Source organism: Acinonyx jubatus, chromosome B1, assembly GCF_027475565.1.
Source record: "Acinonyx jubatus isolate Ajub_Pintada_27869175 chromosome B1, VMU_Ajub_asm_v1.0, whole genome shotgun sequence".
Lineage (NCBI taxonomy): Eukaryota > Metazoa > Chordata > Mammalia > Carnivora > Felidae > Acinonyx > Acinonyx jubatus.
The window spans coordinates 114,812,883-114,838,618 of NC_069382.1; the positions used below are offsets into that span (position 1 = coordinate 114,812,883).

The 25,736-nt window shown below is 38.1% G+C and overlaps 1 protein-coding gene across 2 annotated transcripts in view; it reads left to right on the plus strand.

The window, feature by feature from the left end:
* PPA2 (inorganic pyrophosphatase 2) overlaps positions 1-17,096 on the plus strand; it is an 89,408-nt gene extending 72,312 nt beyond the window's left edge. For both annotated transcript variants that reach the window (XM_027061833.2, XM_015062616.3), the window contains 2 exons: positions 15,775-15,811; positions 16,881-17,096. In XM_027061833.2, coding sequence (XP_026917634.2) covers positions 15,775-15,811; positions 16,881-16,915 — 72 coding nt within the window. In that variant the 3' untranslated portion in view covers positions 16,916-17,096. The remainder of the gene's footprint in view (positions 1-15,774; positions 15,812-16,880) is intronic.
* Positions 17,097-25,736: the final 8,640 nt, after the last annotated feature.

Consider the following 25,736-nt stretch of genomic DNA (forward strand, 5'->3'; position numbering starts at 1 on the left):
TCATACTCAGATAATTAAGTAATATTGCTGTATAAAGTGTGTTCAGGAGTGGTTTATAAACTAAGCTTTTCTTTTTTTAATCTTAAACTACTTATGAGCTAGAAACTAGTGAATTTAGATCTTTACTTAAGGAACATCAAAAAACGTTTACCTACTGTGGCTGCTTTGAATTTTTTTCCCCACTAATTCATCCTATTTAATTAGTACCTGCTATGTGCAGTGAGATCCTAGGTACTGGGGATTCAGCATTAAAGAAAAGATGTGAAAACGTCTGCCCTTGTGTAGCTAATATTCTAGTTGAGGAAATGGATAATAGATAAATGCACAAGTAAAATACTTGTGTATTGATCCTGAACAATGATCCTGAACAGTATGGGAGTATTGGGAGTGCTGACCCCCCTGCATACTTGAGAATTCATGTATAACTTTTGACTCCCCAAAAAGTTAACTACTAAGAGCCTACTTTTGACCAGAAGCCTTACTGATAACATGATTAGTCTGTTAACGCGTTTTGTATGTTATATGAATTGCATACCGTATTCTTAGAATAAAGTAAGCCAGAGAAAAGAAAATATTACTAAGAAAATCATAAGGAAAATACATATGCATTTACAGTATTGTACTGAATTTATTGAAAAAAAAATCTGTGTGTAAGTGGACTTGAGCAGTTCAAACCCCTAATTGTTCAAGGATCAACTGTAGTGTGTCTGAATGTAGTAAATGCTATTATGAAAATGAGCAGGTCAGAGGGGATGAAGTTCCAGGAGCAGATTGGAGTTGGAGTTATTAAAAAGAGACAGGGACAGCCTCACTAGGAGAAGCCAGACATGAGTCAAGATTTGTAGAAGGCAAGAGAATGTGCCGAGTTACCATCCGAAGGAAGAGCATCACAGTCCATAGGCCCAAAGGTCATGAGACAAGAGGATGCCTGATAGGTTTAAGAACTACTCAAGGAACCACAGTGACTAGTGGAATAGAGTGAGTTCAGGGGAGATAGGAGGTGAGATCAGAAATGTTTACATCTTCTGGGGGTGAAAGTAGTGGTAAATTATTATGAAAGACCCTGTAAAATAGTCTGTAAAGAGTATCTTAAGAAGTTTGTTTCTTATTCTGAATGACATACGGAACCACTAGCTAGTTTTAAGCAGAGGAATAATGGGATCTGACTTAGATTTTGACCAGATCACTTGGGCTGCATGGGTGAGAATAGATTGGAGTGAGGGAAGCCGTTGTAGTAATGCAGAACACAATATCAATTTATTTTCTCCAAGTTTTCAATTTTGTATATAAGCAGATTGCATTCTGAACTTAGTTCTCATCAGTATACTTCTTTAATGAGAAAAATAAAGGAAAACAAGAAACTTTTTATCTTTGTCCATGGAGTCTCCCTCACTCATCTCAGATTTTAGGGCACCTGTGTGGCTCAGTCGGAAGCATCTGACTTGATTTGGGATCAGGTCTTGACCAACTGAGGTCAATTAGGAGCCTGCTTGGGATTCTGTCTCTCCCTTGCTCTTCTTTGCCTCTGTCCTGCTCACACTCAAGTGCACACTCTCTCTCAAAATAAATAAATGAACATTAAAACAAAGTCAATTGCATTTTAGTTTGGGATTTATAAATAATAGATATAACAGATTCTTATCTTAAAATTAGCTGCAAGATTAAAGTTTCTATCTTACATCCTGTTTTTTAATTGTTTCCTATATTAGTAGGAAAACAATCCTTTTGGGAAAAAAAATTGGAGGATATGGATGTGATCTAGATAGTTAGGTCTGAGGAACAAGATTAGAATTCAGAAACATTAACATCCAGCTTTAATTACATGGTCTGGTAACTTTGTTGTGCTTCATAATAATGAAGAAAGAGAGTGCTATACTGATTTTTCACTGAGATCACCACAGTAGACAACCAAAATGCAAGAAATCAGTCTCTCTTCACTACCTCTAATGGAACATATCATATATGAGATTTCACCATTAAAAACATGGAAGTCAGGGGGCGCCTGGGTGGCTCAGTTGGTTGAGTGTCCAACTTCGGCTCAGGTCATGATCTCGCGGTCTAGGAGTTCAAGCCCCGCATCGGGCTCTGTGCTGACAGCTCAGAGCCTGGATCCTGCTTCGGATTCTGTGTCTTCATTTCTCTCTGCCCCTCTCCCACTCGTGCTCTGTCTCTCTCTCTCTCTCTCTTTCTCTCTCTCTCTCTCTCTCTGTCAAAAATAAGTAAACATTACATTTTTTTTTTTTTTAATGTGGAAGTCAAAGAATTGCTCTATTAGCAGCATCTAGTGATTCAGGAGATTAGATAGTACTTTCTTGTGAAGATTTTATTAATTTGTAATAATGAAATTCTTTGTAGTCAAAGCATTTTGACTTGGCATTTCATCTCTTCAGAACCACACTGAGATGTTTGAATCATAATTATTCCGGTATATATTCCAAGATCTCTCTATTTTGCTATATACTGAACATTGCACTGATGTCAAACCAAGTGTTTCTTTGGTTGCTCAAAAAAATTAAGATGTTCGAGTTACCCATCAAACTTCATCATATTCTGACCACAGCAGTCCTGGAATTGTGTGGAATCAAATTGTAACTCCAGAGTTTATTGGCGGGCTCAGAATGAATGAACTCATTCTAACAAGCTTAATCAACAAGATCTATATTGATAGACTATTCAGGATCAGTTGATTAGGTGAGATTTTAGGATAAATTAACTGCTTTGGTGAATGGATAGTTTTAAAATACAAAAAAGAAAAAAATGGATTAAACTTTTGAGTGATTAACAGAACTGTTGCAGGAAGTATATACTTGTGAATATGTATTGAGCACAATTTAATGTAGTAGCATTGAGACCAAAAAAGGAAAAAAAAAATGACCATTAAGTAGTCACCTGACAATATGTACAGATCAGTTAGAAAAAATATTGTCATTATTGCCAAGAAAAAATAAAAGCCAACAACCTGATGAGTATTATGTGGGAGCATTTGAAAAACAAATTGGAAAATATCTACAGCAGTCGTTTGCCATGCTTAGGGCAGAGATCTTAAGGGTAGTGGCTCTGAGGAAGATGAGAATAGAAATGATCAAAAGAATTATGGGATGTTGTTTATGAATATAGATGTTTGAATGTATTATAATCATGAAAGGTCAAGCTGTGTCAGAATGAGGATGTTGTGCAGATCTCAGTGCACTGGGGATCTTCAGAGGCAGAGAGCACTGCCCTCTTACTGGGTGTCCAGGCCACAACGTGGGTCTCTGACAACAGGACTAACGTCCTGTCACAGTTCAACCACAAGACCATCCAGTTGTGTGTTTTGGAATATTGTGTCAAGCATTTTTTAACATTTATGTGACTTTACAGCCAAAAAATACGGGATTCCTTCCCAATTCTTGAGGACCATGTGACTAGCAATTGGAGCTTCGTTTCCAGGAGCAAGGTGCAGAACATTTATAGGGAACAGATGTGTGTTTGTATATGTATATGCATACATGATGTAATTTGTCTTTCATATCTAATATTAGTTGCTATTAATGACAGCTTATTTGACTACTGGGATTTAAGATACTGTTTTTAGGATCCTTTATGTAAATATTTTTTGAAAATATGTTGAGAAGATTGAAACAAAGTTTACAAGCTTAACCTAATAGACATATGTTATTACTCAGTCCATATATATAGTACATGTGGACACTTTTAAAAATTGAGTATTAGCCCACAAAGCAAGTTGCAAAAAATGACAACATTCTCTGTCTACAGTAAAGTTACCAATCAGATATGAAAATATTAAAAGAAAAGAAATCCAAATCCATATGTTTGGAAACTAAAACCACTTCTGAATAAGTCATGCCTCAAAGAAATGAATTATAAGAAATTATAAAATACTTAAAGTTGAATGACAAATGGGTCAGTATATGTCAAAGCTTTTGCAATGCAGCAAAAATAGTTTTTGAGAGCAATAAAATGATATAGCAGAAATGAAGAAAATTGAGAGACTAAACATTGAACTCAACAGTTACTCTGTTCTTTTTTTTATCTTTTAATATTATAAGAAAGGAAATTACAGAGTAGAGCAAATATTTAATGAAAGAAAACAGATAATGGCAAGGATCAGTTAAAAGCTGGGTTTCTTTCTTTAAGAATAATAATATAGGGGCACCTGGGTGGCTCAGTTGGTTGAGCATCTGACTTTGGCTCATGTCATGATTTCATGGTTCATGAGTTCAAGCCCCACATTGGCTCGCTGCCGTTGGCAAGGAGCCTGCTTCAGATCCTGTGCCTCCCCCATCTCAGCCCCTCTCTTGCTTGCACTCTCTCAAAAATAAACATTTTTAAAAGAATAATAATATAAACAAAACTATTATAGGAAGAATGATGAAAGAGAAGCACAAATAAATATATCAAGAATTACAGACAGAATTATGGACATAGGAGATACATAAATAATCAGATGGGAATACTGTCAGATGCTTTTGGCAATACCTTTCTAAACAGATGAATTGACAGTTTTGTTGAAGATATAAATTACCGATATTAAATCAAGATTCAGTGGAAAAGTGCAAATAGAAAAGTATATGTAACGAGTTAAAAACTAGAAAACGAATATACTTATAACAGTTATAAAGAATAGTTAATTATGAAAATAGCAATTTCTCCCATATTAGTTAATGAAGTCAGTTTATTTTCAATCAGAATCCTAATTGGGTTTTTAGTTGAATTTGACAGGATGATACTGAAATTTATATGGAATAGTAAAGGGCCAGCAATAACGTGGAAGGGATTGATAAATTTAAATGAAGTTAAAAAAAAAAAAACCCCTGTAAACAGTTATAAGAGACCATAAAATAAGTTAAAACATAAGCCATTGATTGGGAGAAGATATTTGCATATAAATGACAGAAGATTTAACAACTTGTTCAGATCAACAAGAAAAAGATAACCTAGTCAGATAAAAATGGGCAAACAATATTAATGGACAGGTCACAAAAGAGGATTCTAAATGGCCAGTAAACCTGTGAAAATTTGCTGTATCTCACCAATAATCAATGAGATGACGCTAAGACACAATACAATTTCATGGTTATCAGGTTTGCAAACGTTTAGAAGTCTTATTTTCCAAGTGTTTTTAAGCAAGTGAGGAAAGGAGACCTCTCATACTTGTTGATATGTTTGATGGGAATATAAATTGGTACAGCCACTTTGAAGAGCAATTAAGTCATTGTAAGTAAAGTTGAAGATACTTATAATCCACCATCAGAAATTACCCTTCTGTGTACACATTCTTTAGAGACACTAATATGATCAGATGTGGGAAAATTGGAAAGTGAATAAATGTCTATGGATAAAAGCTGGGTAAATAAACTATAGTTTATTTCTGTGGTACAATACCATGCCATAGGTGAAATAGGTAAATTAGAACCATGTGACTACATGGATAAAACCTGAAAGTGCAGTGTTGGGCAGAAAAGCTTTTGCAGCAAAGCATACATAGTTCATAGTATGCAAAACACCCAAGGCGGTACCGTATGTTTTTAATGAATACAGACAGATATGGTCTTCACATTTTAGAAACATAAATAAGAATAGTAAACACCAGTGTTAGCATGGTGGTTAGAAGTTATTTCTGAGAAGGAAAATAAATATCTTTATTTCTGATGAGTATGGAGAAAAAGACTTCAGTTGTAAAGTTTCTGAAATAATGTTACTATTTTAAAAGTGTAGGGAGTAGATATGTGTTATGTCTTCATTTTTTGCATGTTTGAGGTATTCATAGCTTTAAAAATTTGTATGCCTAGGAAAACAATAGAAAACATTAATAAAACTAAAAGCTATTTTTTTTTAAATGATCAGTAAAATTGATACATCTTTGGCCAGAATGATCAGGAAAGAAAAGAGAGAAGACAAGTCTTCATTGTCAGGAATGAGCCAAGTGACATCACTGCTGATTGTGACAGTCATTAGGAGAATAAAAGGAAAATACTGTGAAAAACTTTACACCAGTAAATTTGACAACTTTGATGAAATGGACAGATTCCTCAAAATACACTGACTACCAAAATTCCCTGAAGAAGAAATAGGCATAAACAAATTAAATGGGTACTTAAGAAACCTTTCCATAAACGTAACACTTGGCCTAGTTAGCTCCCACTACTTTTATTCAGCATTATAGGTTCTAGCCAGTGCATTAAAAAGAAGGAAAAGGCATCCAACTTGTAAAGGAAGATGAGGTGAATGTCTCTGTAGAATGTTCAATAAAATCTACCTGAAAGCTACTAGAATAAGTGACTTTAGCAAGTTTGTTACAGGATACAAGATCACTATACAACAAGCTATTATATTTGTATATGCTAGCAATACACAATTGGAAACAAAATAAATACATTATTTATAATGGCATCAAAAATATGAAACACTTCGGGAAAACACTGGAAAAAATATGTGAAGAACCTGTGACCTATAAAGCATTGCCAACAGAAATCGGAGAACTAAATAAATGGAAAGATATATTTATAGGTTGGAAGATGCAACATTGTTGTGTCAGTTCTCCTCAAATTTTGATCTATAAATTCAGTGCAACATCAATCAAATTCTAATACACTTTTTTTTTTACAAATTAATAAACTCATATATATATATAAATACCAGAGACCTTGAATAAACAACCTTATGAAGAAGAAAGTTGGAATAGTAATTTCCTTTTTTCAAGATATTTTATAAAACTACAATAATCAAGAGAGCTGAGTAATGGGGTAAAACTAGACAAAGAAATGAATGGAATTAAATACAGAAATAGACCTACATGTATGTGCACAACTGATTTTCAAAATGATAATCTTTTAAATAAGTAGGACTTGAACAGTTGGTTATTCCATAGGGTACCAAAGAAACCGCACTTCAGTCCATACCTTGCACTTTATATGATAATTGTCTAAAATGTATCCTAGACCAAAATTTAAAACCTAAAACTATAAACCTATTTTGATCTTGGGTAGTTAGGCAAAGTTTTTTAGATATGGCACTAAAAGCATAACCTGTTTTTTAAAATGGTAAATTAGATTTCACCAAAATTAAAGTTTTCTGTTCTGTAAAAAATACTCTTAAGAGAATGAAAAGAAGCCACATACTATAAGAAAATATTTGAAAATCATGTACCTGATAAAGGGACTTGTATTAGAATAAAGAACTCTCACAATTCATTAATAAGAAAATAAACCATCCCCTCACCTCCAAAGGAAATGTGCAAATGGTCACTTTACCAAAGAAGACATACTGAAAACACATGAGATGATGCTTAACTTGACTAATCATTAAGAAAATGCAAATTAAAAACCACAGTGACATGCTTATGCACACTTTTTAGAATAGCTAAAAATTTAAGAGATTGGCCATCCCAGTTGTTGGCATGAATGTGGAGGTACTTCCATAGTCTGCTGGTTGGAATGAAAAATGATACAACCACTGTGAAAACAGTTTGGCATTTTCTTGAGAAGTTAAATATCTACCTACCATATGATCTAGCCATTCCACTTTTAGATATTTACCCAAAAGAAATGGAAGTATATGTCCATACAGAAACACTTCTACACAAATGTTTATATCAGCTTTATTTGTAATAGACAAAAACTGGAAACAGCCCAAATGTCCATCAACAGATGAATGGATGGATGAATTGTGGTATATTCAGAGTGTATGTTAAGCATGGGAATACTGCTCAGCAATAAAAAGAAATGAATATTTGACCTGTGCTATAACATGGCTGAGTTTCAAAAAAAATGTTGAGTGAAAAAAGGCAGACATACATATATATATTATATCATACCATTTATATACAATTTTAGGAAATGTAAATGCTAATGTATGATGACACAAAACATCATTGGTTGGAGAGTTTGGGAGAGAGCCAGGAAGGAAAGATTTTACAGTTTCTCTTACAGGAAGAAATTGGGGATGATGGTGAATATATTTATTATCTTGATTGTGATAATGACTTTATGAGTGTGTACATGTGTCAGAACTACATGCTATAAATATAGTATGCACAGTTTGTTTCATGTCAGAGTTAGTCCAAGGAAATTTTTAACAGGAAAAAAAAAAAGGTTTGTTCTGGAGTCAGGCTGTCTAGGTCCAAATCCCAGGTCTTTCACTTATAACTTAAAGCAAATTATTTAACTTGTTTATGCCTGGTTTCTTTATTTATAAAATGGAGCTGGGGCGCCTGGGTGGCGCAGTCGGTTAAGCGTCCGACTTCAGCCAGGTCACGATCTCGCGGTCCATGAGTTCGAGCCCCGCGTCGGGCTCTGGGCTGATGGCTCAGAGCCTGGAGCCTGTTTCCGATTCTGTGTCTCCCTCTCTCTCTGCCCCTCGCCCGTTCATGCTCTGTCTCTCTCTGTCCCAAAAATAAATAAACGTTGAAAAAAAAATGGAGCTAATAATAATATCTTTCTTACAAGAGTTAGTGTAGAGAACTGAATGAGATAATCCAGGTAAAATGTGAAACAGAAAGTATTCAATAAACGTTGATTTTACTGTTACTTGGCATTAATGTTGTTGAGTTAAATTGACCACATAGAGAAAAATCCCTTCTATTCCAGCCTCTTGAGTATTTCCAGTGTTATACTCCCTCATGGGATAGCCCATTCCATTGTTGGGTATTGTAAAAGTCATTGTGACTAATATAAATTATTCAGTGAGAATTAGTCTTACATTCAGAGACTTAAACAGGAAGAAGAGGAGGGGGAAAGAGAAGAAATTAGTTTCCACAATATAACAACTTATTCTAATACTTAACTACTTTTCCCATCTGGGAATTTTTACCCAGAATTCTCCCACATGCTTTTATTTAAGCACTTTCCTTGCAATCTGCTCTCTGAGGAAATGGATTGGGGAATGTCTGAATTGGGTAATTTGCAAGGTTTTTAAATATTTGGTGACAGTAGTCATTTTACTGGGGGAATAAAAGAACTTTGTGAGGTGGCACACACAAACTCAGTACATGTAGGGCGACAAAGAACCACACTCATTGTTAAAGAAATTCCTAGACCTGCCTCAGACCCTCTACACCCTGGTAGCCATGGGGATTAAAATTCTTAGAATCTAGGATTCAGGGCAAGGAGAATAAGCACACTCCTGCTCAGTTGCAGGGGCCCAATCTCATGAGACTGTGAATCTTTAGCTCATAGGAGTGATGGAAAGCACTAGAAACTTCTGGAACTGGGATGAGAGAGTGCCTCTCAGAGAAGTCTTAGCAGCTGCAGTGTTTGTTTTTGCTTTCACATGGCCAGGTTTCCCCTAAAAGCAGTCTCAGGTAAAGCTGGAGCACACAAAGCTTAGAGATGGCAGTGGTGATGGTTCATGGATGCACAATGAGTAGTACTTGAAAGGAGAAGGAAAAAGGGGATTTTTCTATTTTACTTAAAAATATATTCTCTCTAAAAAATAAAAGTGGGGCACTTGGATGGCTCAGTCAGTTGAGTGTTCAACTCTTGATTCCAGCTCAGGTCATAATCCCAAGGTTGGATGCTCAACTGACTGAGCCACCTAGGTGCTCCTGGACAAGAGAAATTAAAATAAAATCAGCCATTTTGTTAGATTCTAGCCAATTACATACATTATTGAAAGGGAGAGGCAGTAGATTAAACTTACACGACTTAAAATACTTCTACATTTTGTCTCTGGATAACTAAGAATTGGTCATATTTTGCTGGATTTCTAAAGCAAAAATCAGAAAAGGAATATAAAAGTAAAATTAATGTAGAGCAACTGCCCTATGAACTTTGGAAACATAATTCAACCAAAAACCCTGTTATACCTGAATGAAAAACCAGGAACTCTTTTTGCCTTTAATTTTGAACCCTTATAATAATAAAGTGAAAGAATATCAACTCATACAGTAAAAGCACAATTTTATATTGTTTCAATCAGTGTATCTTGTTAGTCAGTTTGAACAAATGTAACCTGGAATGAAAGATGCTCGTAGGGACCTAGTGGGCTTTTTAGAAGGAGAAACACTAAGTACAGAGCAGTTTTATTAATGGTTCGTATCAACTCAAAATATAGTTTATGCATGAATAGGGATAGAGGCTAGAGTAAGCTTTCTTTGATGGGTCAAAGAAAAAGACATACTTTGGTAATGCAAACTATAGATTAGTTTGAAAGAAATCAAATATACTAATATTCATGAGGAAGTATTTTTGGAGTGGGAAAAGGGGAGAAGATAGTATTTTGAAATAAGAGTATAAAATAATACTCTTTTGTGGAGAATTTGTATTGGATTATTAGAGGGTGCCCACATTTTTCCAGTAAGTAACTGAAAATCCTTTGTATGTTTCTAACCATGAAAATGTAGTGATGGGGACACCTGACAGAATTGGGATTGGGTCAGTTTTAGGTGCTTCTCTTAGTTACTCCACTTCCTGTAAGAAGGTGTAGTTTGTTGTCATGTTTATGAATCAGGAGGCCATTGACTAGGTGAAGAATTAAATAGTAGTGGCTGTGTATCATGCACCCCTTGTTGTTTTCAAATTTAAATATCCATCTCTCTTTTGGCATGAGTTAACATGGAAAAAGGTTAAAAAAATGACCTTGAAACTATAATAGTTCTTATCTCTGAGTTCTAGCCTTGGGATGTTTGTTTTCTTTTATACAAAGCTTTGTGCACACTGAATATTTTTACGGACCAAGAAATATATTTTAAGAATGAAGAAATAAGAGGGCACCTGGCTGGCTCAGTCGGTAGAGCATGCGGCTCTTGATCTTGGGTTTGTGATTTCGAGCCCCATGTTGGGTGTGGAGATTACTTAAAAGTAGAAATGATCTTTAAAAAAGAATGAAGTTATAAGAACATTCCAGAAATTATTTTTAAAATAAAATGGGATGATGTTTCTGCTACAGTAGTTTGTCCAATTCTTTCCCTGAGGCTAATGAGGAGTTGCCCAAGTGTTCTATTTTGTACAGGCATACCTCCTTTTATTGCAGTTCACTTTATTGTGCTTCACAGATACTACATCGTACTCGTTGAGGTTTGTGGTAACTGTGTTGAGCAAGTGTATTGGTGCCGTTTTTCTAAAAGCATTTGCTCACTTTGTGTCTGTGTCATATTTTGGTAATTCTCACAATATTTCAGACTTTTTTCATTATTACATTTGTTGTGGTGATCTGTGATTAGTGAACTCTGATATTACTCTTGTAATTGTTTTGGGGTGCCACAAACCACACTCATATGAAATGGTGAACTTAATGGATAAATGTTATATGCGTTCTGACTGTTCCACTGTCTGGCTGTTCCCATCTGGCCCATAGAGAGGCTTTTCTATTGCCTGAAACACAATATTGAAATTAGGCCAATTAATAACCCTACAGTGGCCTCCAGGTGTTCCAGTGAAAGGAAGAGTCGCACATCTTCCATTTTAAATCAGAAGTTAAAAACGATAAAGCTTCATGGAGAATGCACATGTTGAAAGCCAAGACAGGCCAAAAGGTAGACCTCTTGCTTCATAAAATTAACCTAATTGCGAGCACAAAGGAAAAGTTCTTGAAGGCTACTCCCGTGAACAACCAAATGATAAAGCAAAACAGCCTTATTGATGAAACAGAAAGTTTGAGGGGTCTGGATAGAAGATCACACCAGCCACAACATTCCCTTAAGCTAAAGCGTGATCCAGGGCAAGGGCCTAACTTTTCTGAATTTTGTAAATTCAGAGCTGAGGAAGCTGCAGAAAAAAAGTTGGAAGCTAGCAGAGGTGGCTTCATGAGGTTTTAGGAAAGAAGCCTCTCCATAACACAGAAGTTAAAGGTAAAGGCAGCTGCAACATGTTACCCAGAAAGTCTAGCTAAAATATGAGAGTGGCTACACTAAACAACGGATTTTCAGTGTGGATTAAACAGCCTTCTTTTGGAAGATGCTGCCATTTAAAACTGTCATAGCCAAAGAGGAGAAGTCAGTGCCTGGCTTTCAGAGTTTCAAAGAATAGGCTAATGGAGCTGGTGACTTTATTGCCATCCCCCACATCCTTCGGCCCTTAAGAATTAGGCTAAATCTACTCTGTCTGTGTTCTGTAAATGGGACAACAAAGCCTGAATGACAGCACGTCTGTGTACAATATGGTTTGCCGAATATTTTAAGCCCACTGTTGAGACCTACTGTTTAGAAAAAGACTTTTCAAAATATTATCACTCATTGACAATGCACCTGGTCCCCCAAGAGTGCCAACAGCTATACAGTGAGATTCATGTTGTTTGCGTGTCTGCTGACACAACATGCACTCTGCAGTGCATGGATCAAAGGAGTAATTTCGACTTTCAAGTCTTAACATTTAAGAAATACATTTCACGGGACCTGGGTGGCTCAGTCAGTTAAGTGTCTGACTCTTGGTTTCGGCTTGGGTCATGATTTCACAGTTTCATGAGTTTGAGCCCCACATCTGGCTCTGCACTGGCAGCCCGGGACCTGCTTGGGATTCTGTCTTTCTGCCCCTCCTCCACTCAGGCTGTCTCTCTCTCAAAATAAAAATAAAACTTAAAAAAAAAATTTCATAAGGCTGTAGCTGCCATAGATAAGTGGTTCCTCTGACAGATCTGGGCAAAGTAAATTGAAAACCTGGAAAGGATTCACCATTCTAGACATCATTAAATACATTATGATTCATAGGAAGAAGTCATAATTTGGAAGAAGTCGATTCCAACCCTCATGGATGACTTTGAGGGCTCAAGACTTCAGTGGAGGAAGTAACTACAGATGTGGTAGAAATAGCAAGAGAGCTAGAATTATAAGTGGAGTTTGAAGATGTGACTGAATTGCTACAATCTCATGATAAAAGTTGAACGGATGAGTTGCTTTTTATGGATGAGCCAAGAAAGTGTTTTCTTGAAATGGAATCTGTTCCTGCTGAAGACGCTTTAAAGATGGTTGAAATGACAATAAAGGATTTAGAATATTACATATATTCAGTTGGTAAAGCCAGGGGCAGGGTTTGAGAATACTGACTCCTGTTTTGAAAGAAGTTCTGTAGGTAATATGCTATCAAACAGCATCACATGCTACAGAGAACTTATTCATGAACGGAGGAGTCAATCAATGTGGCAAACTTCGTTGTTGTCTTAGTTTTAAAAATCGCTACAGCCACCCAAACCTGCAGCAACCACCACCATGATCAGTCAGCAGCCAGCAATGTGAGGGCAGGTCCTTCCACCAACAAAAAGACTGACTCGCTGAAAGCCTAGGTGATAGTTAGCATTTTTTCTCAGTAATTTTTAAATTAAGGTATGTACATTGTTATTTTAGATATGCTATTGCACACTGTATTTTAATAGACTATAGTGCAAACATACTTTCTTACGTACTAGGAAATCAAAAAATTCATTTGACTCACTTCACTGCAGTATTTGCTTTATTGCAGTGGTTTGGAACCAAACTCTCCATGTCTCTGATGTACATATGTATACCATACGTTTTCTTCCCCTGAAATGTTTGGCAGCTCCAGCAAGAAACAGCTGCCCATTCTAAACAGGAAATCTAAACAGCTAACTTTCCAACAAACTTTGTGATAGATGTCCTGCACTGTTGATTGAGCATACCAATTTCCAAGAAATAAACAGGTTACTCTGTTTTATAATCTGTGTAGTAAAACAGAGCCATCAAATCCCAAGGGCCTACTCTCAGTATAATTTTTATACTGTGGTGGTGCTTTCATACCCAGTTTTTACATAAGTTCTATCATCCTCAAAACCAACCATGATTAAGCATTTTCTCTGTGCTAGGAAGGTGAATAGAATTTTTGTTTTTTTGAAGTACTTGGGAATCTCAAGGAGGTTTTACATGACATTATACAGAGGTCTTCTTTATTTATTTACATTGTTACCTGATTTTTCTGTGACCGAAAATAAAGCATATTTGGCCTTTTTCGTAAAGAGTAGAGGGAAAAATAACTTGAAACCGTTTATGATTCAGGAGAATATATTAAGGTTCTCCAAAGAAACAATAGGATATGTAGATATATGTAAAAAGTGAGTATGGAGGCTTAACAAGTCCAAAATCTGAGTAGGCCAGCAAGCTGGAGACAAGAGGGGAGCCAGTGATGCAGGGGAAGTCCAAAGGCAGTTCGCTGGAAAATTTCCTCTTGCTTGGGATGCTGGTCTTTTTGTTCTCTTCACACCTTCAACTGATTAGTTGAGGCCCACCCACATTACAGAGGGCAGTCTCTTCACTGAGAGTTTACCAATTTAAATGTTAATCTCAGCTAAAAACACCCTCCAAGGTAACACATTAATCATTACAGGGACTATTTTAATATTGCTGAAATTTAAGTTTTTCTTCCTTACCGACTTGATCTTAGTATACCTTATACCTAAGCAAGGAGAGCCCTACTTTGCATTCTGCTTTGTAGAGGGTCCTGCTTTGGCCTTCATCCAGTTACATCCCTCCCCACAAGACCAGGGGACCATAGTTGTGCATTCACCAGGAGCCAAGCGCCCCCGTTCCATACCACTGTCTAGCTACTCAAGACCCTGGGATTCTTTGCCTGTTCCTACAGCCTCTGTGGGCATTTCCCCAGGTCTGTGCTCATTCCTGTGTGAATCATTTGCTTGCATCATTTCTGCAGGGGCCAGTGGGTGGCTGTTTGGAGGAAGGGAGTGTGTAGGTTTGTGGCCTGGAGTTTCTGCCCTTGCACAAATGAGGCCCTCAATACAGACTGGAGCCTGAGGAAAGAAGAGAAGTGGGGTAGGTTGAGGGCCCTGTGCCTCTCTTCCTTACTCGGCTATGTTCAGGCAGTCTCTGAGGTGTCTAGAATGCCAAGCAAGGCTTCCAAGTCATCACAAAAGTATATTTATCAAGATAATAGAATGGAACATGCTTTATATTCAATTTATCATTTTGTTAGCTTGATTTAGAACTTTTAAGTATTACCATGTGTGGTATGTGGTCTTCCATTTGTACCTTTGCCCCAGACCTCAAGTGTTAGAGGCAGATCTTTCCTACTTAGGATGAGCAAATTCAGAGAATTAGAATTACAAGTTGATTGTTAAATTTGAAATCTGAAATGTGTTACAAAATTTGGGTAGTGATTATCCCTAGGGGAAAAGAGGTTATGACTGGGGAAGGGCCTGGCCTATTCCATTTCTCGACTTGGGTGGTGACTGCATAGATGTTTATCCTTGGGCTTTGTGCATTCCTCTGTGTGGATGAGGGACTCTCTCAATAAAACAAGATGAAAGAAAAAAAAGAACTAAAAAATGTATTGTTCTTAATTATGAAAAAAATCTGGTATCTCAGAAAAGCTTTTCTTTCAAACTTGTCTATCACAGATTATACTGCATCTGTTCTAAAAATCTTGGCTCAGTCATGGAAATGAACAGAAAAATTAATTTAAATGCTCTGGAAGACAGCTACATAAATTCCACAATGTGTGTTTGTGTGCCTGACGTATCCATGAATGTGTGTGTTGGGTTTGCGTCCCCTAGTCCTTGGCCAAAGAAACAACTGAAAGGAAACCTCTCTCTCTTCTCTTCACATTCTCAGTAGTTCCCATGGGTTAATGAGAAAAAATATTTTCGAGCGTGCTTTTTCTGTTTGACTCTGAGTCTGTGGTTTGTTTATCCAAAAGAAGAAGCAGTGATAATTAAAGGCAAAGAGAAGTACTTCCTTTTTTCAGGTTAGAGAACCGTTGCTTGTAAACTTTGTTGTATAGTTCCATAAAAATACAAAACAAAACAAACGTTCTGGGCGTAGTTTCCACATCTAAATATTCATAACAGGGATTCATCTCTGTCTTTATCTTCCAGGTGTCCTCGTCACTGAATAAGGAAAGTAATGAAGAAGGTATGGTATATCTTGGTTCTTGAGCTAGATGTGTTTATAGTGGTGGAAACCAGACAAAAAAGCACAATAGATTAATTAAAGTTATACAAACCAAGTAAAATAACTTTTTTAAATAGTCACTAAAATTTTCAAATGAAATCATTTATTTTGTAATTTAAAAAAATGAAAAGGAGCACATTTACTGCTTTTAGGCTAGACAATAGTTTGATTATGTTAGCGACTTTTGGTGAAGTACTGAAAGTTTTCAGGTAATTCTGATAAATTTAATGAGACTCCAGGTAATCTGAATTTGGAAGATTCTTTTAATTATCTTGTCACTTTAATGAATCATTCATTTTAAATAAATATCTTAAAATCACAGTTTATCGTAGGATGGAAAATAACTTTATTTTTTGTTGCCATTATCTGAAGCTATTTTGAGAAATAAGTAAAAATGTTCTGTAGTAAAAATTTCAAAATACAAGCATAGACACATATCATTTGTCTTTGGAACTTTGCAAAATTTTTGGCCCTTTGTTTTAATATAAAACATTAGAAGAGCATTCAGCTCGCAAAATTGGAGGAAAAATGAGAACTGTTTACTCTGTCAAGTTCTACGGTGTTTAGAAAAGAACAAATCCATAGACATTTCATGGGAAAGCAAGCTATATTCCTTATATGGGAAACTAACAGATTGTTTCTCTGCAATACTATTCCATTTTTTGGATATTTGACAAGCAGTCAAATTTTACCATACAGGGTTTTTTCCCTAGACCTTTCATGCTGATACTAGGGCACTAACTTCTGTGTTATTCAGTAGAGACTAAAATGATCCAGAAAAATGTAGGGAATAAAATGGGAAGGCTCCGGAGTGTTTAGCCCAGTTTTATTTAAGGCTTGAGCCAAATGAGAGAACTTGGGATTTAAAGGGGAGTAACTTTAAATAGGGAAGTGTGTCATAGCAAGCTCATGATTGTTTTTATCTGCCTAAATACTTCCCCAAGGTGTAACTGAAATTTCTCTTCCCTCCATCTCTTCCTCTCTCCCTTGCTGTTTACCCCTTCCCTGACACCCCCTTCCACCATTTCAGACACAGAGCAAGTATGGCACTTCCTTGGCAAGTGACTGGAACATTTGAAGTTCTGTCATCAAGATTCCAATCTCCGAGGACTCCACGACTCCCTCTCCCCAAATGCTAGAGACCAGCAGAGCTATGAGAATTCACTGACTTCCTGTTAAAACTTCATTTTTTTCCCAACTTCTTTTGAGATATACAATATGTAAATAAACTGAAATTTTTGAATTATTTGGGATATGTATTGGTATGAAAAGAAGATTTTGTTTAATTTCATAGCAGAAATTTAGAAGCAGTGAGTTTTGACTATACTAATTTCTGGGTTCCAAAGGAACCCAACCATTTTATTAGCTTTATTTCTATGGGTTAATGTAGAATTTATAAATTTAGTAAGTTAATAGATTTGTATAGATATTATTCTCATTTTCACACCATATTATCTTTTTGCAAGTTTCTGGTGGAACCTTTCTTTAGCCAACCTGTGTCCTCTTACTAGTCCTGTGTACGTGTTTACATTTATGAAAGCTCTTTCCTGTAACTTAATATTTTGGAGGGCCTAAACTCTCTGAATCTCAGGCCCCTTAGTTTCAATTCTCATCCCTCTGCTGATGACACCCAAATCTACAAAAGAAGCCCAGGTCTGTCGTCTGGGGTCTCTGTTGGATGTCTCCTCAAATTCCTTCAACCCTCTGGTCCAGAACTGTACTCTTATCTTCCTGGGGCCTTCAAGAGTGGAATTAACATTCTCCTAGCCCCCCACTCAAACCCTTGGAATCATATTGAACCTCCCTTCTCCTGTCTTTGTTGATGAAGATCATCTAAATGTTGCTTTTCCCTCTCCATTCCTTTGTACCCATACTGTGCTGGATTTCCCATCAGGTCACTTGGCTCCATTTACCAGCTTCCCGGCTCTTCTCCATGCATCCCAGACCAAGCCCTCTGCCTCGGCCTCACTGGCCTAGCTCCACTTCATGCCCTGTTGTCTCCTCAACATGTTGTTCTGCCTCTGGCTTTTCTCCTTTTCATACCATCCTCCACATTTCCAGTTATTTTCCTAAAGCATAGGTCTTGCCCAGTTATATTTTTCTCGGAATGCCTTCAATGGGGTTTCCATGTTCTGGAGAATAAAAACCAGACTGACTTCCTCAGGAGTCCCACCCTCCAACCACGCCATGCCACTCACTCCTCCCCAAGCACATCTACTGTGTTCACACGCTCCCTGTTCTGTACTTCCCTTGCTGGTCCTGTTCACATCTTTTCTCTCCCTTCCTTTCTGTTATCATTATGAGCATGCTGTATTTGCACAATGTGCTTTGAGGTTTACAAAGCACTGTTCTAATAGCTACCATTTCTTGAGCGTCTGTTGTGTATCAGGTGCTGTTTTAGGGGCCCTGTGTGCGTATGCCCTTGTACGGTGGAGAGTGCTCACCTCATACTGAGGCTCTGAGAAGTTCTATAACTTGCTTGAGGTCACACAGTAAGGTTCACAGCCAGAATTAGAACTCTTGACTACATGGCTCTAAATCCTGTGGTTTCCCGGGGCACCTGGGTGGCTCAGTCGGTTAAGTGGCCGACTTCGGCTCAGATCATGATCTCGGAGTCCGTGAGTTCGAGCCCTACGTCGGGCTCTGTGCTAACAGCTCAGAGCCTGGAGCCTGCTTCGGATTCTGTGGCTCCCTCTTTCTCTCTCCTCCCCCGCTCATGCTCTGTCTCTCTCTTCTCAAAAATAAACGTTAAAAAATTAAATCCTGTTTTCCCACCCTGCTGTGCATGCTGCTTCTCACATACAGCCACCGTGGGATGTAGGCGAAGCCCAGAGTACGCCTGTCACAGATGAGGAAACAGGTGTGGACAGTTTAAGTGATTAGCCCAGGTGACATAGTAATGTTCACCTGAGACATCTTTGGGAATGTGTAAACTTCTTCGAAGGACATCAAAAAATGTGAGGGAATCTGTTGTTTTTAATTTTATTTATTGACACATTGATTTTTTATGTTGTGGAAATAATAAAACACCAAAAGGGAAAATAAGGAACAACTATTACTGCAGTAGTTGTAAACAATAAGCCAAATTATCAAAGGATAAATTACTGGGCTCTTGGCATACGGCATATTAATCTCCCAAGAGTTGGAAGAGAGAGGCCATGTCTGGTGGGGTAGCTCACACCTGCTTTACTCCTCTCCTCCTGGAAGTCCATGACTCTTAGATGATGCCTGATTAGTGAGCCTGGCTCACTGCGGTATGGTTGATCAAAATTGTCTTCATAGTGTATGATTTTGCATGGTTATGGTCTTAAAAAATACATAATGTTAGGGGCGCCTGGGTGACTCGGTTGGGGTCTGACTTCGGCTCGGGTCGTGATCTCACGATCCATGAGTTCGAGCCCCGCGTCGGGCTCTGTGCTGACAGCTCAGAGCCTGGAGCCTGCTTCTGATTCTGTGTCTCCCTCTCTCTGCCCCTCCTTCATGTTCTCTCTCTCTTTCTCACTCAAAAATAAATAAACGTTAAAAAAACTTAAAAAAAATACATAGTTAAATTTTAATTTTTCTTATAAATGTCTGCATTGCTACATGGTCATCATTATAATGGTGACGGTTATATTTAATTGAATGGCTATTTCATAGTGTCTCCCAAATGAGCTAATCTGATCTTCGCCAGCCCTTTCCCAGAGAACAACTAAATTGAATAGATGTTATACTGTATAGTTACAAAGGAAAACTCCTGGGAAAAAATAGAGTGAATCATTGTTAAAATTGCCTAAAACTAATTAGGAAACCAAAAGTGATCCATGGATGGGTTAGGTAACACCCACAACCAGTTCCCGTGGCTATGAAAAAGTGGGTAGACTATCGATTCATTGTTCTCAAACTTACTGTTATTACAAATGTCTAAAATTGAAATTTTTATGAGGTTTTTTGTTTTTAAATACAGAATTATTTTATACATGGTATATTTAATATCACACCACTGTTCTACAGAAGGAGTGCATTGAATTTCATAAAATCCATTTCTCCATCAAGAACTACATGTATTTTTAGCAGTTTGTGTACTCATTAATAGCCCCCGGAAGAGGGCTCATTGCATTGTCATAGGTAAAGATATGTCTTTTTTTAATGTTTATTTATTTTTGAGAGAGAGAGAGTGCAAGTGGAAGAGGGGCAGAGAGACAGGGAGATACAGAATCTTAAGCAGGCTCCAGGCTCTCCGCTGTCAGAACAGAGCCCAACATGGGGCTTGAACCCACAAACTGAGATCATGACCTGAGCTGAAGTCAGATGCTTAACCGACTGAGCTACCCAGGCATCCTGATAAAGGTATGTCTTGTGACTGCTCATTTAACTTTATTACTTATTACTATCTTATACAGTGGATCACACCTATAATTTCTGAGTAGAATCTCTTTTCATCATCTTTGTACGTTTTTTTTTAATGTTTGTTTATTTTTGAGTGAGAGTGAGTGTGAACAGGGGAGGGGCAGAAAAAGGGGGAACAGAGGATCCAAGCAGCCTCTGTGCTGACAGCAGAGAGCCCGATGCCCTAAGACTTGGACACCCCACCAGCCCCACACCTGCCGTCTGTCTTCCTGAGGCACAGTGAGAGATGAGCCACTGCTTCTGATGGGACGGCCTCTGAGGAGTTGAAACCATCAACAGGTGGCTGTGCTCTGACAGGAGCAGCAGAAGACCGTGGTGGCATCAAGACACAAGAGCTTTATAAAACGTGTGAGCCCCAGCCGAGGTCAGGGCTGCTGCAGCTGACCTGACATTTACCCTATTTGGATGACCTGTTGAGAACAGACTCCACTTCTCAGGTTATTCCCCAACTTAAAAGGAGCTAGCAGCCCAGGGCAGCTAGAGAGGAAGGCCTAACTGTTCTTTCCTTCAGTCAAAAAATATTTATTGAGCTCTCTTTGTGTCGGGACCAACAATGCATCCATCAGTCAGACCCTGAGTGCCGTGACTCTAAAGGTATCTTGGTACACCCCGAGAGGAAAGCTGTCAGAGCGTCTCTTCTCTCTTCAGAATGCCCAATACATCAAGGGCTCTTTGCCCTTGTAAAATACCTGGTTCCTAAGGGTTGAATCGCACAGAAAGATTAGAGGGGGGTTAATTACTCCAGTCCTGAGTGCATCTCACTACAATGATTTTTAATTAGCCAACCCTCTGTTTCTAGAAATGCTTCCTCATTTTTTGCTATTTTAAAATTCAACCATTATTTATTGACTACCTGTATATGGGCCAGATACTGTCCCAAGTTCTTAGGATATGTCAGTGCAAAACATAAATACAGAAATCCCTGCCCCTGTGGGCCTTGCATTTATGTGGGGAAGACAGATCAGGAACATTGTAGTAATTTATATCATATGTAGAAGAGAAAGAACAGGGTAAGGGGAATTGGCAATCCAGCTTGTGTTCGGGGGTAGGAGGGTGAATTGAACTATTACATTGAGTAGGTCAGGGCAGGCCACACTGGGAAGGTGGCAGCCTGGCAAAAGGTTGAAGAGAAGCAGAAGTGGGCCCACGTGGGGTCTGGGGGAAGAGCACTGAGGTAGAGGGAATACCAAGAACAAAAGCCCTTGTGCAGGTGCACAGCAGGCTTGCAGGAGGGACAGCAGGAGTAGCAGAGATGAGGACCCAGAGGTGACAGAGTATACAGGCTCTTGTACGTCAATGTAAGGACTTGGCCTCATACTCTGATAAAATCAGGAGCCATGAAGGGTCCTCCAGAGAAGTGGGTCACTACTCACTGTGTTGAAAGTAGACTGTGCTGGAAGTGAGGGGGCGGGGGCAGTGCAGGGCAAGGATAGAAACAGGAAGATCACTTAGGTTTCTACAGTAATCCAGTAAACTGGCAAGCAGATTGTCCCTGTTTGAGATCATTTTCTTCGTATGAGTTCCATAAGATAGAATCGTAGAATAAGAACATTTTGGGACCAGATAGATTTTCATAAGTGTTGTTCCACGTTATATCGCCACCGGCAATATATGAGATTTCTAATTTCTTTTTTCCTACCTTCCTATGATAGGATATTTTGTTGTTGTTGTATTTGTTGTTATTCAAAATAGGTTTAAATTTTTTCCTACATATTTACTAGTAATAGTGTCATCAATGTTCTGTTTATTTTCTTTACCTATTTTATCTACTGGATCTTAATGTTTTTACCAACTTATATGATATCTTTAGTCTTAGGCGCAAAAATTGGATCCTGAATACTGCATCCAAGTTTTTTTTTTTTTAATTTTTTTTAACGTTTTATTTATTTTTGAGACAGAGAGAGACAGAGCATGAACGGGGGAGGGGCAGAGAGAGAGGGAGACACAGAATCGGAAGCAGGCTCCAGGCTCTGAGCTATCAGCCCAGAGCCCGATGCGGGGCTGGAACTCACGGACTGCGAGATCGTGACCTGAGCTGAAGTCAGATGCTTAACCCACTGAGCCACCCAGGCGCCCCTGCATCCAAGTTTAAAGAGATAAAAACATCTAAACCTGGGCCCTAAAAATATTTATGCTGAGTGAACTGGGGAAGCAGGGGTGAAATCTACTAACTTTCCTTGTTTCAAGCAGGACTAACTATAGGACTATCGGACTATCTTCATTATGTTATTGCTTCTTGATCTCTGTTACCCAAAGTTAAAAATGAAAAGTAAGATAAATATTTGGTTTTTTTTTTTAACTTATTTATTTATTTTGAGAGAGAAGGTGAGCAACCGGGGGTGGGGGGTGGGGGGAGGCAGAGACAGGGAGAGAGAGAATCCCAAGCAGGCTCCGCACTCTCTGCAGAGCCCGATGCGAGGCTCAAACCCATGAACCCGTGAGATCATGACCTGAGCCAAAATAAAGAGCCCGCCGCTTAACCAACTGAACCACCCAGGCACCCCGGTAAAATAAATGTTTTAAGACTAACACTCTACATTAAAAATGGATAAAATCTAGTAGGACCAGTACAGTTTTAAAAGAAATCATGAAAAAGTGCCAGTGAGACTCATCCACTCAAAGCAGCTAACACCTGATGGCAGACGTGCCTCTGCGGTCCTCGACCAGAATTTAGCAGTTGGCAAGATCAGGGATTACCATCCTTCAGTAAGCGTTCTCCCCACCTGGGGAGAAGAACGTAAGTACTAGGATTCAGGGCAGAATCTCATACATCAGGAGCCTTGCTGTGTACAGGTGGATAAAAATCACAGAGTCCACAGTTAAATCAGAAAGTAGACTTTGCTGTTCCCTCCTGTCCCCACCAACAGGGACGTGGGCAAAGGCACCTGCTCAGGGCCCCATCTGTGCGGGAGATTCCCGCAAGCTTCCGGTGCCAGGGCAGGCGCAAGTGCAACAGGGCTTGGGCTCTTGGCTCTGAGACTGCGTGATGTCCTTTCCGTCGTATTGCGATGCTTCTTGAGCCCACTCTTACCCTCTCAGCCCAGCTTAAATGCTGCCTTTCCTGTGAAACCTTCCCCAACCCTCGTGTTGAAATCAATCATTTTCTCCTCTGTGAGGGGAGACTAGCACTATTAATTTATTCCTCCTTCCCAGTATTTGGGTCATTCCAGCTTCTATCAGAATTGTTCATACTGTCTCTACTACTGGATTACAAACTCAGGGCAGAGATTGTATCATGACAATTTTGGCATTTTTGTTTTGCACATTAACAATTCATGTCTGTTGTATTATTTTGACACAGCATCTTTCCATTATACTTATTACACTAAGTAAATTTGGAGGTTAAGTGGATGCCTGGAAATCACAGGCCTTTAGCATCTGCACTCAGTGTTCCATTACTGCAGTTGAAAGCATTTTGAGAGATATATCTGCTGTGTTCTGAAACCCCACGTAATATCTTTGAAATAAAGGAATCTATTCCTTTTAGAGATCTCCAAAAGAGGAGATTTAACATATCTACCCTAACAGTGCTTTTGATTTAGCTTGATTTATTTTTTTTATTAAAAAAGTTTTTTAATGTTTATTTATTTTTGAGAGAGAGACACACACAGAGAATGAGCAGAGGAGGGGAGGGAGGGGGGACACAGAATCCAAAACTGGGTCCAGGCTCTGAGCTGGACCCATTTGGGGCTGGAATTCAAAAACTGCAAAATCATGACCTGAGTCAAAGTCGGACGCTTAACCGACTGAGTCACCCAGTTGCCCCAGCTTGTTTTACTTTTGTTAGATATGATCCTGATCACTGTATTTTGAGAAGTTCTCATAAATCTCAGGTATAAAGTTAAGTATTAAATTTCTTTTTTTCCAAGTTGTACAATTCTTGGTTCCTAAATTTGTACTCTTCATTGAGAGTTTTCTCGAAATTCTTTCCAAATTATATATTTTTTATTTTTTTGGCTGTGGAGCCCCCAAATGAATATAGTGAACATCTGCCTCGTGTAAAAAATAAAAAGAAAAGAAAAGAAAAACAAAAAAATGGATCCTTCATTTTTTATGCATTCCATATACTTTTTTTTTTACTAAAATTTTAAAAACTTATATCCAAGTTAGCTAGCATATAGTGCAATAATGATTTCAGGAATACAATCCAGTGATTCATCCCCTACGTATAATACCTAGTGCTCATCCCAAGTGTCTTCCTCAATGCCCCTGCCCATTTAGCCATCCCCCCAACCCACAACCCCTCCAGCAACCCGCGGTTTGTTCTCTATATTTAAGTCTCTTATGTTTTGTACCCCTCCCTGTTTTTATATTATTTTTGCTTCCCTTCCCCTATGTTCATCTGTTTTGTATCTTAAATTCCACATACGAGTGAAGTCATGTGATATTTGTCTTTCTCTGATTAATTTTGCTTAGCGTAATACCCTCTAGTTCCATCCATGTTGTTGCAAATGGCAAGATTTCATTCTTTTTGATTGCCAAGTATAATCCATTGTATATATATACCACATCTTCTTTATCCATTCATCAGTCGATGGACATTTGGACTCTTTCCATACTTTGGCTGTTGTCAATTGCGCTGCTATAACCATTGGGTTGCATGTGCCCCTCTGAAAGAGCACACCTGTATTGGATAAAAACCTTGTAGTGCAATTGCTGGGTTGTAGGATAGCTCTGTATTAAAATTTTTGAGGAACCTCCATACTGTTTTCCAGAGTGGCTGCACCAGTTTGCATTCCCACCAGCAGTGCAAAAGAAATCCTCTTTTTCTGCATCCTCGCCAACGTCTGTTGTTGCCTGAGTTGTTAATTTTAGCCATTCTGATTGATGTGAGGTGCTATATACATTTTTAATGCAGCCTAGAATATTTTGTGGTTTCAGAAGCAATGATTGGTGTTACTTATTTTTTTCCCTCCCAAATGAATAAATGATATCCAGAAAGAAAGATTCTCTGAAAGGGATCTTACCTATTATTACTTTTTAAGTCATTTTGAGAATTTTTACATAAGATTCCTCTAATACTCTGGGAAAAAAAGTTTAACTTACATAAAAACAATACGTTAATTGTGAAATACTAAAGGCTGATCATCACATGTTTACTGCTGCTCTTTTTGTGGAGTAGACAAAAATAAACATAAAACACTTAAAAATAAAAATAGGCTCAGGGCCCCAAGGCCAAACTTCTTGTTCCTTTCTACATGGGTTTCAGTGTAATTGTTGATAATAGCATCCATGTTTGAAACATCCCAAACTTGAAAGTAGAAGTAACACATTTTGATTTTCAAAATAGAAGTGTTGTGAGGAATACAATGCTTGAAGATCTGAATAATCTTGAGAGGGATAGAACAAATGAGAAAACTATATAGTGAGAAATTAGAAAAATGCAATCCATGTGGATCTAATATAAATAGTTTCACTGAGGAACTCTCATGAAAAATGGTTTTAAAGGGTATCTGTCACACTTAAAACTCCACTTACCCTAAACCGTATTTCAGGG